This window comes from Podospora pseudopauciseta, chromosome 3, assembly GCF_035222475.1.
Source record: "Podospora pseudopauciseta strain CBS 411.78 chromosome 3, whole genome shotgun sequence".
NCBI classification, from domain to species: domain Eukaryota; kingdom Fungi; phylum Ascomycota; class Sordariomycetes; order Sordariales; family Podosporaceae; genus Podospora; species Podospora pseudopauciseta.
Genome location: NC_085893.1, coordinates 2,977,490 through 2,989,949, shown reverse-complemented (window position 1 = coordinate 2,989,949; position 12,460 = coordinate 2,977,490). Strand labels below are relative to the sequence as shown.

Below are 12,460 nucleotides of genomic sequence, written 5' to 3'. Positions count from 1 at the left end.
ATGATGTCAAGCGCTGATATCCGAATGTCTTTCTATCGGTCTGCATAGGGTAACTGGCGTTGGTGGTTCATTCGTTGGGCGAAGGGTAGCTAAGGTAGCTAGCTATATATGGTATGTAGATAGGCGATACATTTTTACGAGTTCTTTGGGAAGCTAAGGCGCCTGAACAATGACATGTAAATACAAAATGTTGCGCCCGGACACATGTGAATAGCCTCACCTGCGGAGTGTCTCCAGAGTCTGCTGAGTAGACCTCCCCTTCTCCTTCTCCTCACGGTTGATCCTCGTGGCAGCTGCAGAGAGACCAATGAATACGGCGAAAATGGGGTCCGCGGCGCGGGAGATGATGTATCTTGGGGGAGACATGGTTGTGGTTATTCTTGCTGGACAATATCTTGGAGGGGTTGGACTTTGCAAGATTGAACTTCAAAGTCGCAGTTGTCTTGCTTGCGCTCTCGAGCTGCCCCACCTTTTGCAGCTGGGGGCTTGGCACGCCGAGCCAAGAGTGAAGCAAGGAACCTGGCGCACTGGCCATTCCTTAGTCATCAATTTTTTAACGGGCCAATCCGCCTTGCCCGCTCGAATTTTGGCAGCCCACAAACTGAAATTATTTCGGGTGCTTTCTCAAGAACGGTTCTGTCTCTCACTCTCCGTGCCCGCAGTCGACCTCCAGGGAAAGGCAACAACAGGTATGTCACGCCCCCCCTCTTTTGCTGCCATTTCGAAAAAAATTGTCTCCACGACTTTTCCCCTTCCCCAGTAACTAACCTACTTCTTCGACAACAGAACCGACAAAATGAAGTTCTTGAAGACCTCGAGAGTGTGCCTTGTCACCAGGGGCCGCTATGCCGGCAAGAAGGTACGACGATTTTCACCGAACCCATCTTCCTCACCCCCCAATCGCCAGTCATCGAGTGTCCGAGTAGCAGAACATCGAATGGGAAATGGGAATTCAATGGTTGGATGACTGAGAGGAGTGAATCGGGAATCGGAGCGGACATTTGCGAGGACGGCGACCGTGGGGAGGGAGAACTACAGAAAGGAAACATATTGCGCAAGGACAACAAGAGTACTGACTGGGCGATTTCTGCAGGTTGTCATCATCCAGCCCGTTGACACCGGCTCCAAGAACCACCCCTACGGCCACGCCATCGTTGCCGGTATCGAGCGTTACCCCAGCAAGATCACCCGCCGCATGTCCAAAACCAGACAGGAGAAGCGGTCGAAGGTCAAGCCCTTCATCAAGGTCATCAACTACAACCACTTGATGCCCACCCGCTACACTCTCGAGCTCGAGGGTCTCAAGAACGCCATCTCCGCCGATACCTTCAAGGAGGTCTCCCAGCGTGAGGACGCCAAGAAGAACGTCAAGAAGGTCCTTGAGGAGCGCTACACCAGCGGCAAGAACAGATGGTTCTTCACTCCTCTCAGTATGTTTTCCTCGGTCTCCTTGGGCTTTGGGAGCAACAGTCTTGACTAACCAACCGCCAACAGAGTTCTAAATCGTCCTTTTTTCCTGAATCGGCTGGGCGGGGCGAACGGGTTTTTGGGGCTGTATTCAGCATTTACGGAATAAAAATCTGATGGCTCTTCAGCTGAGAATTTGACGGCATGAACGAACCACACGTGTGTTCCGGGCGTTCTTTGTCGCGTCGCGTTTAAATCCCTTGGTCCAAAAGGTGCATGATATCCACAACCGGTACGCAAATGAATGATGACCGGGGCCCGGAGAGGTAGAACCACGGGCTGGGTCCGATAGAGGGGGGAAATGCCCGCGGGAAGGTTGCGTGGTCCGTCAGTGACTTGAAGGTCCTGGACATGAAATGGGCACGCTTACCTTGGACGATGAATCGAGCTTGTTGAGAATGCCTGCTGGTCCCCTCCGTTGTGACTTTGAGCCTTGCTTGCGCCACGCCGCTGAGCTTTTCGAATGGTGAGCCATAGCCTTTCCAACTCTGTCATCTGCTTCGTGCTGCTATCAGATATGGGTGAACTCTTGTAGCTACCTAAGTACGCTGTTGACAAAATAACTGGCACTGCCAAAGGGACTGAACCGTACCTCGAAGGATAATTAATAGGCCTTGGGAGATAGTCAAAGGCCCGTTTTCTGTTTAAAGGGCATAAGTTGATGTTATTATACCTATTACTGACTTGTAGTATCGATTATTGTATGTTATTGTATCCACAACCTGCTAGGGTATCAGCACTACAAGCCGGAAATGGGTTCTAGTCAAGCCTTGACGTGTTCACTATTCATACACAGAATCTCGGTATCACTCTTTGATGTCCAACGCAAAGAGTTATAGATTAACATGACGGACCGCAGGTTAGGAAGAAGAGGAGGAGACATTCCAAGAAGTTGTGTCCTAGTTAACATCACTCGGCAAAATATTTCCTGAAAAATTGCTGTCATGATGAAATGGGAACAGTAAACAAGACGTGTTATATATCATAGGTAGTCCGACATAACCAGACACACACACAAATACACACACACACACACACACACACACACACACACACACACACACACACAAAAAAAAAAAAAAATCCAGAATTGAGACAAACTTATAACCTCCTCAAAATCACAGGTCAATACCAACAGAGAAGAGAGAGAGAGAGAAACCAGAAAAACATTCAAACAAACATGCACAACTCCCCCTCCCCCAAAAAATCCATCCCTTGAGAGAGAAAAACCCCCTTACCAACTCCATCCCATGTAATCAAAGCCGTCCTCTGTATGTGTTGTCCTGTCATGCTACCTATCACCCTACCACAAATGCAAAGCCCTCTCACACCTAGCAGGTGAACCGAACCTCCCATGCATTTCCAACCCTTATAGTATAGTAACCACAACCTCACCGATGCCCAAGCAGCACAATCTCATTCTCGTCATCGTCGTCTTCTTCTTCCTCCTCTTCCTCAGAGCTCAAATCATCACACGACGAGCTATCCTCCTCTTCGTTAGCAGCAGCACCCCCCGGGCTTCCAAGCGAAGTGAACCCCGTCCCCGCATTAGGTATCCTATCCAACTCCCTATCCCGTCCCCAAAACAAATCCAGAAACGTATCCTCGTCCTCGTCATCATCGTCGTCGTCCGCTTCACCGTCTCGGACCTGCACAAAATCAATGAGTTCCTCTGGCGTTAGTTGGCGGTGGTGCTGATGCTGGTGCTGTGGTTGTTGGGGCCGGACTGAAGGGGCGGGTAGCAAGCCAGCAACAACAAGGCCATGTTCAGTCAGGGGCGTATTATTAGATGCGGCAATGGTGGCGGCGGGAGGGGAGACGTCAATACCATTTCCTAGGCTATCCGGCAGCCCTCCCAACCTCTGAGCTCTCGCCTCTTGTTCCCGACGTGCTCGCTCGATAACCTCGTACGCAGGGAGAGGGGTGGAGGATCTGCTTGGCAAGCTGAGACTAAAAATAGGGGGTTCTTCTTGCCCTGGCGGCTGGGAGCCTGCCGCCAGGGGTCCAGCGTTGCTCGCGGGCAGGGCGGTAAAAGTAACAGCTTCGCGCTCATGTCCAGGATTGAGTGTGGTCGGTTCTGTGAGCTGCCGCTGCTCCTGACGCTGCGATGCCTCCTCTTGGAGTTGTTCTAGTCGTCGCTCCATTTGCTGCGTCGGCAGCTCTTGGTTGGTACTATTAGGCATGTTGAGGAGTTGCCTTTGAATAGTGTTGTAAGAGTTGCAAAGAGAGCACTTCAGCCCGAGCCAGTGGTAAGTAGTCTGGCTTTTGGCGCTACAGTCGTTGCAAGAGATGATGGCACGGGCGTCGATATATTCTGGCGGCATGGGCTGCGCGAGAATGGCAAGGTCAAAGTTCCGGAACTGAGTCTCCATGTTGACGCAGCTCTTACTACAGATGGGGCATCGATAAGAGGTCTCCATGTGCATCTCGAAGCAGCGTTTGTGGATACTGTGACCGCACTGCATGAATACGACAGTCTTCATCGAGTTGAAGAGGTAATCTCCGCAAATGGGGCAGTCGCAGTCTATGGACCGCTCGATGCACTTGTGTTCGCCAGTCATGGAGATGCAAGCCATACATTTCTACGGGAATGTCAGCGTACCGAGGTACCAGAGAATCATGGTGCATGTCATCGAGATGCTCACCTTGCAGTGGAAAAAGTCCTTCCCCAACCCTTGCCCGACTCTGCAGAGCCCGCAGTCTGAACAATGGTAGATGGGCTTGTTAGGGTCGTCATTCCAAAGCTTACAGATGCCACAGTAATAGTTGGCCGCAGACTCCCCACACCTTGCGCACGTATCCGAAGCCTTTTGGGCGCAGCCACAAAGCATACACAGCATGTGTTTGGTTTGCTGGCGGGGCAAGACATGGTCCTCGACGGCATCGTGGCACATTCGGCACGTGTACCAGCGCTCGCAGGTGGCGCATTGTAGCTTGACGTTCCTCCGATAGTGATTGCAGCCCAGGTGTCGCTTTTCTTGCGGACCATCGGATGCCGGACTCTCGACCTCGCCATCCTGATCCATCATAACTGCAGGGGCATACGTCGGCTTCAGGTCCTCCGCAGTCAGGGGCAACTCCAGTGGCGCAGATTCGGTACTGAGTGGGTTCCAAGCTTTCAATGCCTGCAACGCCCCGAAAGACTCTGGTGATGCGTTTTGGTCCGGTACTATCGCCCGACCCATTGGGGATTCGGGTCGAATTGTTGATTTCAGTAATCCGTTCTTTTGTTGAGCCAGTGTGTACTTCTCCGTCAACAATTGGTGGACCAGTTGCGCTTTGAGGTTTTGGGCGATATCCATCTCCTGTATGCTCCGAATCTTTTTCCGTAGTTCCCCCATGCCGTCGTCTTCAGGCAAAGGGTCTCTTCGCATTATGTTTGCCTGGCGTGGTCCATCTGCTGCGTCAGAGGCCGTCCTCGGAGGGGCGGACGGGGCGGGAGAACTTGGTTGTCGGGCCGATAATGTGCTTGGAACGACGGTAACTTCTGGGGTATTCCGTAGCATTCCTTCCGCCTGACTTGGTGACGATGATACAGCATTGGTGGTTGGGGTCGGGAGTGAGGTAGGTGGCGGTGGGGTCGACTCCGGTGTTGGTGCTGGTGCCGGCGCTATCGCTGGCACAGGGCTCGAGGAACCCTCCCCCGCATTTCTCTCTACCATCACCACGTCCTGGTCGTCCTCCATTATGGCATTCTCTGGAACAGAGGTCGATTCTTCCACCGACCTCTGTCGGTTGTGTCGCGATGCTGGTCGTTCCTCGGTGGCGAAACTCGAAGAGAAGCGGCGGGCTTGTCGCAGAACAGGCGTGATGATGAATTCAGAGACCAAAGAGGTCATCGCAGGACAGCGGCAGCGTAGGGCAAGTTTTCACCTTGCTGAGACGGTTATGAGAGTAGGGCTGGTGGGCTGGTAAGGTATACCGGAGAAATTAGGGCTTTAGGTTGAAAGAAGGAAATTTGGGTTGTGTAAAGAGACGGCATGTGGTTTTGTGGAAGCATTGAGCGCCATGTCGTCAACGGGCGGGCTCGATCTCCAGCGGCCAGGTCTAGGATGCTGTGCCAGTGGGCCTAACGGCCCCCCGGTAATTACCGCCTTTTCACACACTTCGTATTCAATATTACCTGACCACCAGGACCTTCGCCTCCGTTTTTATCATGTGAAGGTGAGCGGCTATGGAATTGTCCGGTCTATGCTTGACACGTGAAATCATTGAGATTGGGTGTTTTTGAATCAAACAAAAATGAGGCCTTGGTTTGGAAGCAGCAATCCAGAAAGCACTGCTGTATCGCCTTCGAAATTCAGTGCCAATACCGAGCACCAAGTGCCAGGTCGGGTGCAGCAACAACTCAACAGCGTCTTTGTCGCAAGAAATACCGGTCGCCGTTTGTTTCAACGGTATACTGACTTCGCCGTCCAAATCTAAGGGTCTCCAAAACGTTCTCGAGGGGGGAAACCTCCAAACCCCCGGCCTCGATGTGATTGCAAACCCAGCATTTGATATCGACCCCTGGTCAGGCCGTTGTGTGGGTCCCGACCCGGGAATGTGGTAGCTAAGCCTCGGGACGGTCTTGGCTCCCGGTCAAACCGTCGACAGCACGAACAGCCGTCCTGACTCTTGCTTTTCGTTGGCACGAGGTTGATACATATCTATTGTTGTTAACTACGAGTCATACATGGATATTATACAGCACACTAGCACCTTTTGGTTAAACCTCTTCGAGTTGGAACTCTGCCCGAACGCCCAAATGATCCGTCACCCAGGCTTTCGCCAGTCCCCAAGAGCGCTTTAACTTCTGCCGATCCGCCTCATCTTCGACTTCAACATCCAGCCCGAAAGTGCCGTAATCAAGCAACGCTGCCTTTCCGCAAAAGAGCACCTTGTCCATTCTGGACGTTCCATACCGCTGTCTGTCATTGCTGCGGCCCATCAATCCCCATGTCGCCCCAGCCTCGTCTCCTTGTTTGCCGCCAGTCTCGAGATACGCATCCTTGAGCCTGTTTTCCTTGTGGAGGGTCCAGTCGAAGCGCTCGATGGCGTTGAGGTCTCCCGCGAGAATGCCAAGATGTGCCTGGTGCAAGAACCTGGCCGCCGTGGCAAGCTGCGCCGGCCGCTTCGGTGGCCGGGCCACAAGGGATTCCAGGTGGGTGCTGCATACACGAAGGACTTTGTCTCGTGGGATGGCAATGTCGACAAAGAGGGCATCACGCTGCATCGACGAGTTGGGGTAGTAGACACGGAACACGGCCTTGATGGGGAGCACCTTCGGCACAAGAATGCATGTTCCTGCATCGGTCGTCAGCATGCAAGACTTCCTTTCGCGCTTGTCTCACCGAAAGAACTCACCATAGCCAAATCCGGGAGGAAAGTCGTGGAAGTCCCAGTTCTCTCCAGTCAGGTCGGTCACATTATAGTTTTCCCTAACCCACTCGTCGTCCGCTATCACATCCAGGTCAGATGCAACCATCTCGTTGAACATGATGATGCACGGAGTCCCGTCTTGAGAAGCCACTAATGATCGGACATGGTTGAGAGCAGCCCTCATGCGAGCCACGGGCACATCCAGCTTGAAGTCGATATTCCAGGACCATACAGAAAAGCGTGTGGGTGTGTTGGAACCATCCACGACATTTTTGGCTGGGCTGGCGAAGCTCCTCCAGTGGCCATTGACAAAGGCCGAATAGCCCTGGTGTCGGGGCGCTGGTTCAGATTTCCAGCCTTGGAGTGGGTTGAACATGGTCTTGTTGTGTCCAGTGACGACGATGCGGGACGCTTGGCGTCTCTGGCGATGATACTGCGGGGGAGTGTGAGTGTTCGTGTTGGTATATATGTTTCGCGGGAACGGAGGCCACAGGCAACCAACAACAGTCTTGCACCGGAGGTGGCTTTCTCCACGACATCCGATCAGGACGGAGCAGGGACGGGTCCATCTCGGCGGCACTTTAAGAGACAGCATCACTCTCCCGGCTTTTGGTATCAAGGGTCCTGTCAATCAATTGGTGCGTCCGACGAACCCGGGATCCGAGGTGGGAGCGGCAGTTGTTGAGAAGTGTGTGCCCCCACTCAGCCACAACAGGCACGACAGCACACAAATTGTTAGTGCAACGACATACATTTTGAAGCCTGTTGCCTGATTGCTGAAGGGCTTCGCGTGCTGAAACTTGGAAGATGTCTAGTTCTTATCAAAAGTTCTCATCGATAGGCTTTTGTGAAGATAACGACTCAATGGCGTCGACCCAAGTGCAGGCTTGAGGAGCGTCTTGCTAACACTTACATGTTGTAGGGATTCAGCGACGATAGGGCCGTGCCGCCCCTAAGGTTCTTGGGTGGGATGAAGAACGCCACTTACACACGTAGACGGCAGTCCAACAGAGCCTCACTAGCACATTGCCGTCCTCTCCCACCTTCCTAATCGTCTGGTATAGCAACATATGCCTTTTTGGATTTATGATACAATGTCTCTTCCTTTTCTCCCCGTCCCGCGCGTCCAATGCTTTGCCTCTGCTTGTACACCATCATGCCGCGTCATACTATACAATGTTCAGTCGCTGGTCAGCCTCCGACTATTCCGAAGATCGGCGTCGACAGATACCTCAAACTTTGTGAAGCATACACGACTCCGGGAGGAAAAGAACATCGCATCAACCCATCGGGGTCTGCCATTGTTCCACAGATGGCGATAGCCTCCCCCGCAAGCTGGACCCTCACCTATCGGTCGACAACAGCACTACATCTGGCTCTCAGCCCCTTCTGGCAATGAAACGCGCTGGCTGACATGCATATAGATGCCGTGTGATTGATAATGCGATAATCGCGCGCCTTGAGGTTTTACCTGCTCATAATCGGAGACGGACGATCCTCTCCCTTTCCGGTCATGATTGGTCTTTCCATGTGCTGTCAAAGGTATGAACTCAAAGTTCTGACAGCTAGAAGCTTGTCTTGCTTCATATGATCTACTGCCAAAAAAGGTTTGCACCTGCGGTCCGCATGTGTTTTCCAAAAGTGAGGTTCTCACAGCCTGCTCAGGTCTGGTGCCTCGCACAAGACAGAAATCTACCAGTGGCTGCATAACCGTTATGTCATGTAGGGACCCTAAGCCCCGACAGATAGTCTCACATTCGGGACAATAGCCGGTAATGCCGGGTTTTACCTGCTACCTGCACATACTTGCAAAACCTGAAGCAGTTTTCTTATGTCCATCGGGGCCGGAGCCGTTGTCTTGGCCAGAACATTCCGTCCCCGTGCCTGCCCAGCGCCATTGTTGGTTCTCCTTTTCGAGCCCCTTTTTCAGTGTCCGTTGGAATGTTGCGAGTGTCGTCACCGAGGGAGTCAGCATTTACTGTGGGGAATCATGTATCTTGATAGTGTCTTACATGGCGGTATAGTAAGACAGGTTGCGGGGATATAAGGACAGCTCTGATGCCATGCTGCCATCGATCGACCCAGGCTAGCGTCTTCGTGGACAGCAAGCATATTTCTCTCTTTTGAACCTCATCGTTTATCATCATCGGTGAAGCCTTCAACATGTCCGTCACCGTCACCGAAGAACCGGCGACGATGCTGGCCTGGGAGAAGAACCCACTGGCGCTTCCATTGCCCAAGGTTGAGAAGCCTGCTGAGACGCTATGGCAACGGATCAAGTGGGAAAGCATGATTGTTCTCACTGTCTCCCCGATAATTGGTCTATACGGGCTTCTCTTTGTGCCCTTGCAGACCAAGACATTGTGGTGGTCTCTCTTCCTGTACTGGTTCAGCATCATCGGTAAGTAGACCCTGAAAACCGCCCACCTCGGATATCCAAACTTAACATCCAACTTTTTCTCTCACAGGCTCAACCGCCGGCTCCCACAGACTCTACTCCCACCGCTCCTTCAAAGCCTCCACCCCCCTCCAGATTTTCCTCCTCATCGGCGGCACCTGCGGCGTCCAAGGCTCGGCCTTCTGGTGGGCTCGCGAGCACCGCGCCCACCACCGCTACACCGACTCGGACCTCGACCCCCACTCCGGAAAAGAAGGCTTCTGGTGGACGCACGCCGGCTGGATCCTCTTCAGGCGAGACATCCAAGCCGGCCCCACAGACGTCTCCGACCTCAAGAAGAACAAGCTGGTCATGTTCCAACACCGTCACTACTTCAAGCTCTTCCCTTTCCTGGCTTACGTCATGCCAGCGGCAGTAGCAGGATACTTCTGGGGCGACTGGGCAGGCGGCATCTGCTACGCGGCCATGCTCAGGCTGACGATCGTCCAGCACAGCATCATGTGTATCAACTCCCTCGCCCACACCTTTGGCGACGCCCCATTTGACGACAAGCACACCCCCCGCAACCACTTTTTTACGGCCATCGTCACTGCCGGGGAGGGGTACCACAACTTCCACCACCAGTTCCCTGTTGACTACCGCAATGGGATCAAGTGGTATCAATATGACCCGACAAAATGGTTCATCTACCTCAGCTCCCGGCTTGGGTTGTCGACGCAGCTGCAGACTTTTCCCCAAAACGAAATCAGCAAGGGGGAGCTGACCATGACGCTGAGAAGACTGAAGGAGAAGCAGGAGGATATCAAATGGCCGGCTAGGCCGGACAAGCTCCCGCTTGTGAGCTGGGAGACGTTTCAGAGGGAGGCGAAGAAGAATTCGCTGATTTTGATCAATGGGTACATCCATGACGCGAGCGAATTTGAGAACAAACACCCTGGCGGAAAGGCGATTATTAGGGCGAGGGTGGGGAAGGATGCGACAGCTGCGTTTGGAGGGGGGGTTTATGAGCATAGCAATGCTGCGCATAATGTGAGTAACTATCTGATATTGTTTGTTGATGATGTGGGAATGCGGGCTAACATAATGTGTAGTTGCTCGCGATGATGAGAGTTGCTGTGCTCGAGGGGGGTGTTGAGCATGTCAAGTATGTGACGCCGGCGGAGAGGTTGAGAATTATTGAGCATTATAAGGAGGAGGAAAGCCATTAAAGATTTGGAGCATTGAAAGAAGCCACAACGAGGGCTGAGCAGAGACCTAAGCGGACTTGGAAGTTGCGGACAGTTTCTCAGTCATAGACTAGACCTCGAGATACATTTATATTAGACAGGATGATCATCGATAGATAGAGGCGATGTGTTACGATAGGTGGCTAGCAGAGTGGAATGGATTCGGTTGTGATGTATCTAGACGAGATATGAGACCAATGACAGAACATATTACATACTGTTGACTTTCCTCACTCTCATGATTTGCGGTGTCATCCATTGATTGTTGATTGTAAACTGGATGGAGGATTTGGTGGTGGGTGGGTGGTGATGGCTTCAAGCTTCCTCACTCTCAACAAGCCCGGACAGCTCTTATGGACCACGATCCATTCTGCAACCCTTCAAAACCACTGCAAAAAACACACAACGTATCTCTTGACTGTAGAGAGTTAATTGAAAGGTGAGAACAGTCCCAAAACAAAAAGCAAAAAAGTTGCAAAAAATCGGAGTCGACATCCCCACCTCTCCACTCCATCTCACATTCCCCCCACGATCGTGATCCAGCCTGCCATCGGACGGTGAAGATGCCTCTGCAGAGTGAAGCCTCCCTCAAGTATCATCTTCATTGCTTAGGGCCACGGCGCAGCATCGCAGGTTACCCGTGCGAGTGGGTGGCCACCGCAAGATTCACGCTGGGCGCCACGGGGGAAGTTCTCATGGATATGAGACTGGAGTCGGGAGAAGATTTTCAGGCGTCTCCTTAACCAATATGACCATTACAGCCGTTAGTTTGCACATTTGACCTAATATATAAACCACTGGTTGGGCGCGGGTGCAAGTGGGCCTGCAGCTTTGGGTGCGCATAAGGCCAGGGTTAGGGGCAGTATCGGTGCGGATAGTGCGATAAGCATCACAGATGCAGCTAGTGGACTTGGGCGCGCTGAGCTCCAAGTAGTAGCATCCATAGAGGTACATTGGCCACACCATCTGGCGAAGGCGACTGAGGAGGATACAGCGAAAGACATGGCCCAAGAAAGGACGGAGAGGTGACAGCGACATTCTGTCGTTCATACAACAATTATTACAAAGAAACCGAGGCGTTGCCCACTACGCTCCAGCACTTGGCGCATCGCACCATTTCAGGTCCAGTACGGCATTGAGGGCATCACCAGCAACATGTTGACAACAGCCCCCCACCTCTACCTCCGCCGCCCCTCCCCAACAACAGCCGAATTCACAGTCACCACCTGCCCACCCCTGACCCTCCCCCTCCGCCTCTGCCTCCTCGCCATCTCCCTCCTCCGCGTCGCCATCTTCACCGCAGCCACGACGACAATCTACTCCCGCTTCTTCCACGATCCCTCCCGTCCCCCATCACCAATCCCAATATCGTTGCTTGACCTCCTCTACCAAGGCGACATCCTCCTCCTCGCCTCCCACCTCCTCCAAACCCTCCACTCCTCGCCACCCGGCCAATTCCTCGCCTCCATCACCGCCCCCCTCTCCAACTCTGCCCTGGCAGCCATCGCCTCGGTGATCACCTACTTCACCCTCTGCACCCAGCTCCACACCACCGAGTCCCTTCTTGTTCTCCGGGGGCTGGGTATCCAGACTTCGACCAGTTCGTCATCGTTTAGTAGCCCGATTCCAAACACGTCGGATGGAAGTAATAGGTGGAGGGGGTGGAAGTGGTGGTTTTGGGGGACGACGCCGACAAAGACAAGGTTTATTCCTACGGAAAAGATACGGGATGTGTTGATCAATGAAGCGTTTAGGGGGTTTGAGGTTAGGTATTATCTTATTGTTATTGTCGAGGGGGAGGAGGATGTTGTTGTTGTTTTTCCTAAGCTGTTGCCAGGGAGGAAGATTGTCGAGGAGGTATGGAGGGGGGTGAGGGGGTGTTTGTATGAGGGTGATCCGAATCATCAGAGTTTAGGGGGAAGTTGGGGGCAGACGGCGACGTTGGGGAGGAAGGATAGTTGATAAGACACAGTGATAATTGGATAGCGAAGCAAGCGAGAATGGAACT

At 52.8% G+C, this 12,460-nt stretch overlaps 8 protein-coding genes across 8 annotated transcripts; 5 read left to right on the top strand and 3 right to left on the bottom strand.

Annotated features, from left to right (window-relative positions):
• Positions 1-134: 134 nt before the first annotated feature.
• On the bottom strand, positions 135-639 carry QC763_308455 (uncharacterized protein; the record flags this gene model as incomplete). The annotated part of the gene is made up of 2 exons (XM_062911293.1): positions 221-639; positions 135-162 (listed from the first exon to the last, which is right to left on the bottom strand). The coding sequence occupies exons 1-2, from the start codon at positions 364-366 to the stop codon at positions 135-137; spliced, it is 174 nt and encodes a 57-aa protein (XP_062767316.1). The 5' UTR covers positions 367-639.
• A 157-nt stretch (positions 640-796) lies between these two features.
• On the top strand, positions 797-1,880 carry RPL27B (60S ribosomal protein L27B; the record flags this gene model as incomplete). The annotated part of the gene is made up of 3 exons (XM_062911292.1): positions 797-859; positions 1,094-1,430; positions 1,495-1,880. The coding sequence occupies 3 exons, from the start codon at positions 797-799 to the stop codon at positions 1,500-1,502; spliced, it is 408 nt and encodes a 135-aa protein (XP_062767315.1). The 3' UTR covers positions 1,503-1,880.
• Positions 1,881-2,601: 721 nt separating this feature from the next.
• Positions 2,602-5,306, bottom strand: QC763_308440 (uncharacterized protein; the record flags this gene model as incomplete). The annotated part of the gene is made up of 2 exons (XM_062911291.1): positions 2,602-4,049; positions 4,113-5,306. The coding sequence occupies 2 exons, from the start codon at positions 5,304-5,306 to the stop codon at positions 2,859-2,861; spliced, it is 2,385 nt and encodes a 794-aa protein (XP_062767314.1). The 3' UTR covers positions 2,602-2,858.
• A 794-nt stretch (positions 5,307-6,100) lies between these two features.
• Positions 6,101-7,824, top strand: QC763_0056390 (uncharacterized protein; the record flags this gene model as incomplete). Its single annotated transcript, XM_062905811.1, has 2 exons — positions 6,101-7,562; positions 7,768-7,824. Exons 1-2 carry the CDS (start codon positions 7,296-7,298, stop codon positions 7,822-7,824), a joined length of 324 nt encoding a protein of 107 aa, XP_062767312.1. The 5' UTR covers positions 6,101-7,295.
• QC763_0056400 (uncharacterized protein) lies at positions 6,176-7,656 on the bottom strand (the record flags this gene model as incomplete). Its single annotated transcript, XM_062905812.1, has 2 exons — positions 6,814-7,656; positions 6,176-6,753 (listed from the first exon to the last, which is right to left on the bottom strand). The coding sequence occupies exons 1-2, from the start codon at positions 7,421-7,423 to the stop codon at positions 6,176-6,178; spliced, it is 1,188 nt and encodes a 395-aa protein (XP_062767313.1). The 5' UTR covers positions 7,424-7,656.
• A 1,167-nt stretch (positions 7,825-8,991) lies between the features above and the next one.
• On the top strand, positions 8,992-10,679 carry OLE1_2 (stearoyl-CoA 9-desaturase; the record flags this gene model as incomplete). The annotated part of the gene is made up of 3 exons (XM_062911290.1): positions 8,992-9,229; positions 9,297-10,255; positions 10,318-10,679. The coding sequence occupies 3 exons, from the start codon at positions 8,992-8,994 to the stop codon at positions 10,432-10,434; spliced, it is 1,314 nt and encodes a 437-aa protein (XP_062767311.1). The 3' UTR covers positions 10,435-10,679.
• A 336-nt stretch (positions 10,680-11,015) lies between these two features.
• On the top strand, positions 11,016-11,195 carry QC763_308410 (uncharacterized protein; the record flags this gene model as incomplete). The annotated part of the gene is made up of 1 exon (XM_062911289.1): positions 11,016-11,195. One exon carries the CDS (start codon positions 11,016-11,018, stop codon positions 11,193-11,195), a length of 180 nt encoding a protein of 59 aa, XP_062767310.1.
• Positions 11,196-11,607: 412 nt separating this feature from the next.
• On the top strand, positions 11,608-12,414 carry QC763_308400 (uncharacterized protein; the record flags this gene model as incomplete). Its single annotated transcript, XM_062911288.1, has 1 exon — positions 11,608-12,414. The coding sequence occupies one exon, from the start codon at positions 11,608-11,610 to the stop codon at positions 12,412-12,414; it is 807 nt and encodes a 268-aa protein (XP_062767309.1).
• Between the last annotated feature and the right edge of the window lie 46 nt (positions 12,415-12,460).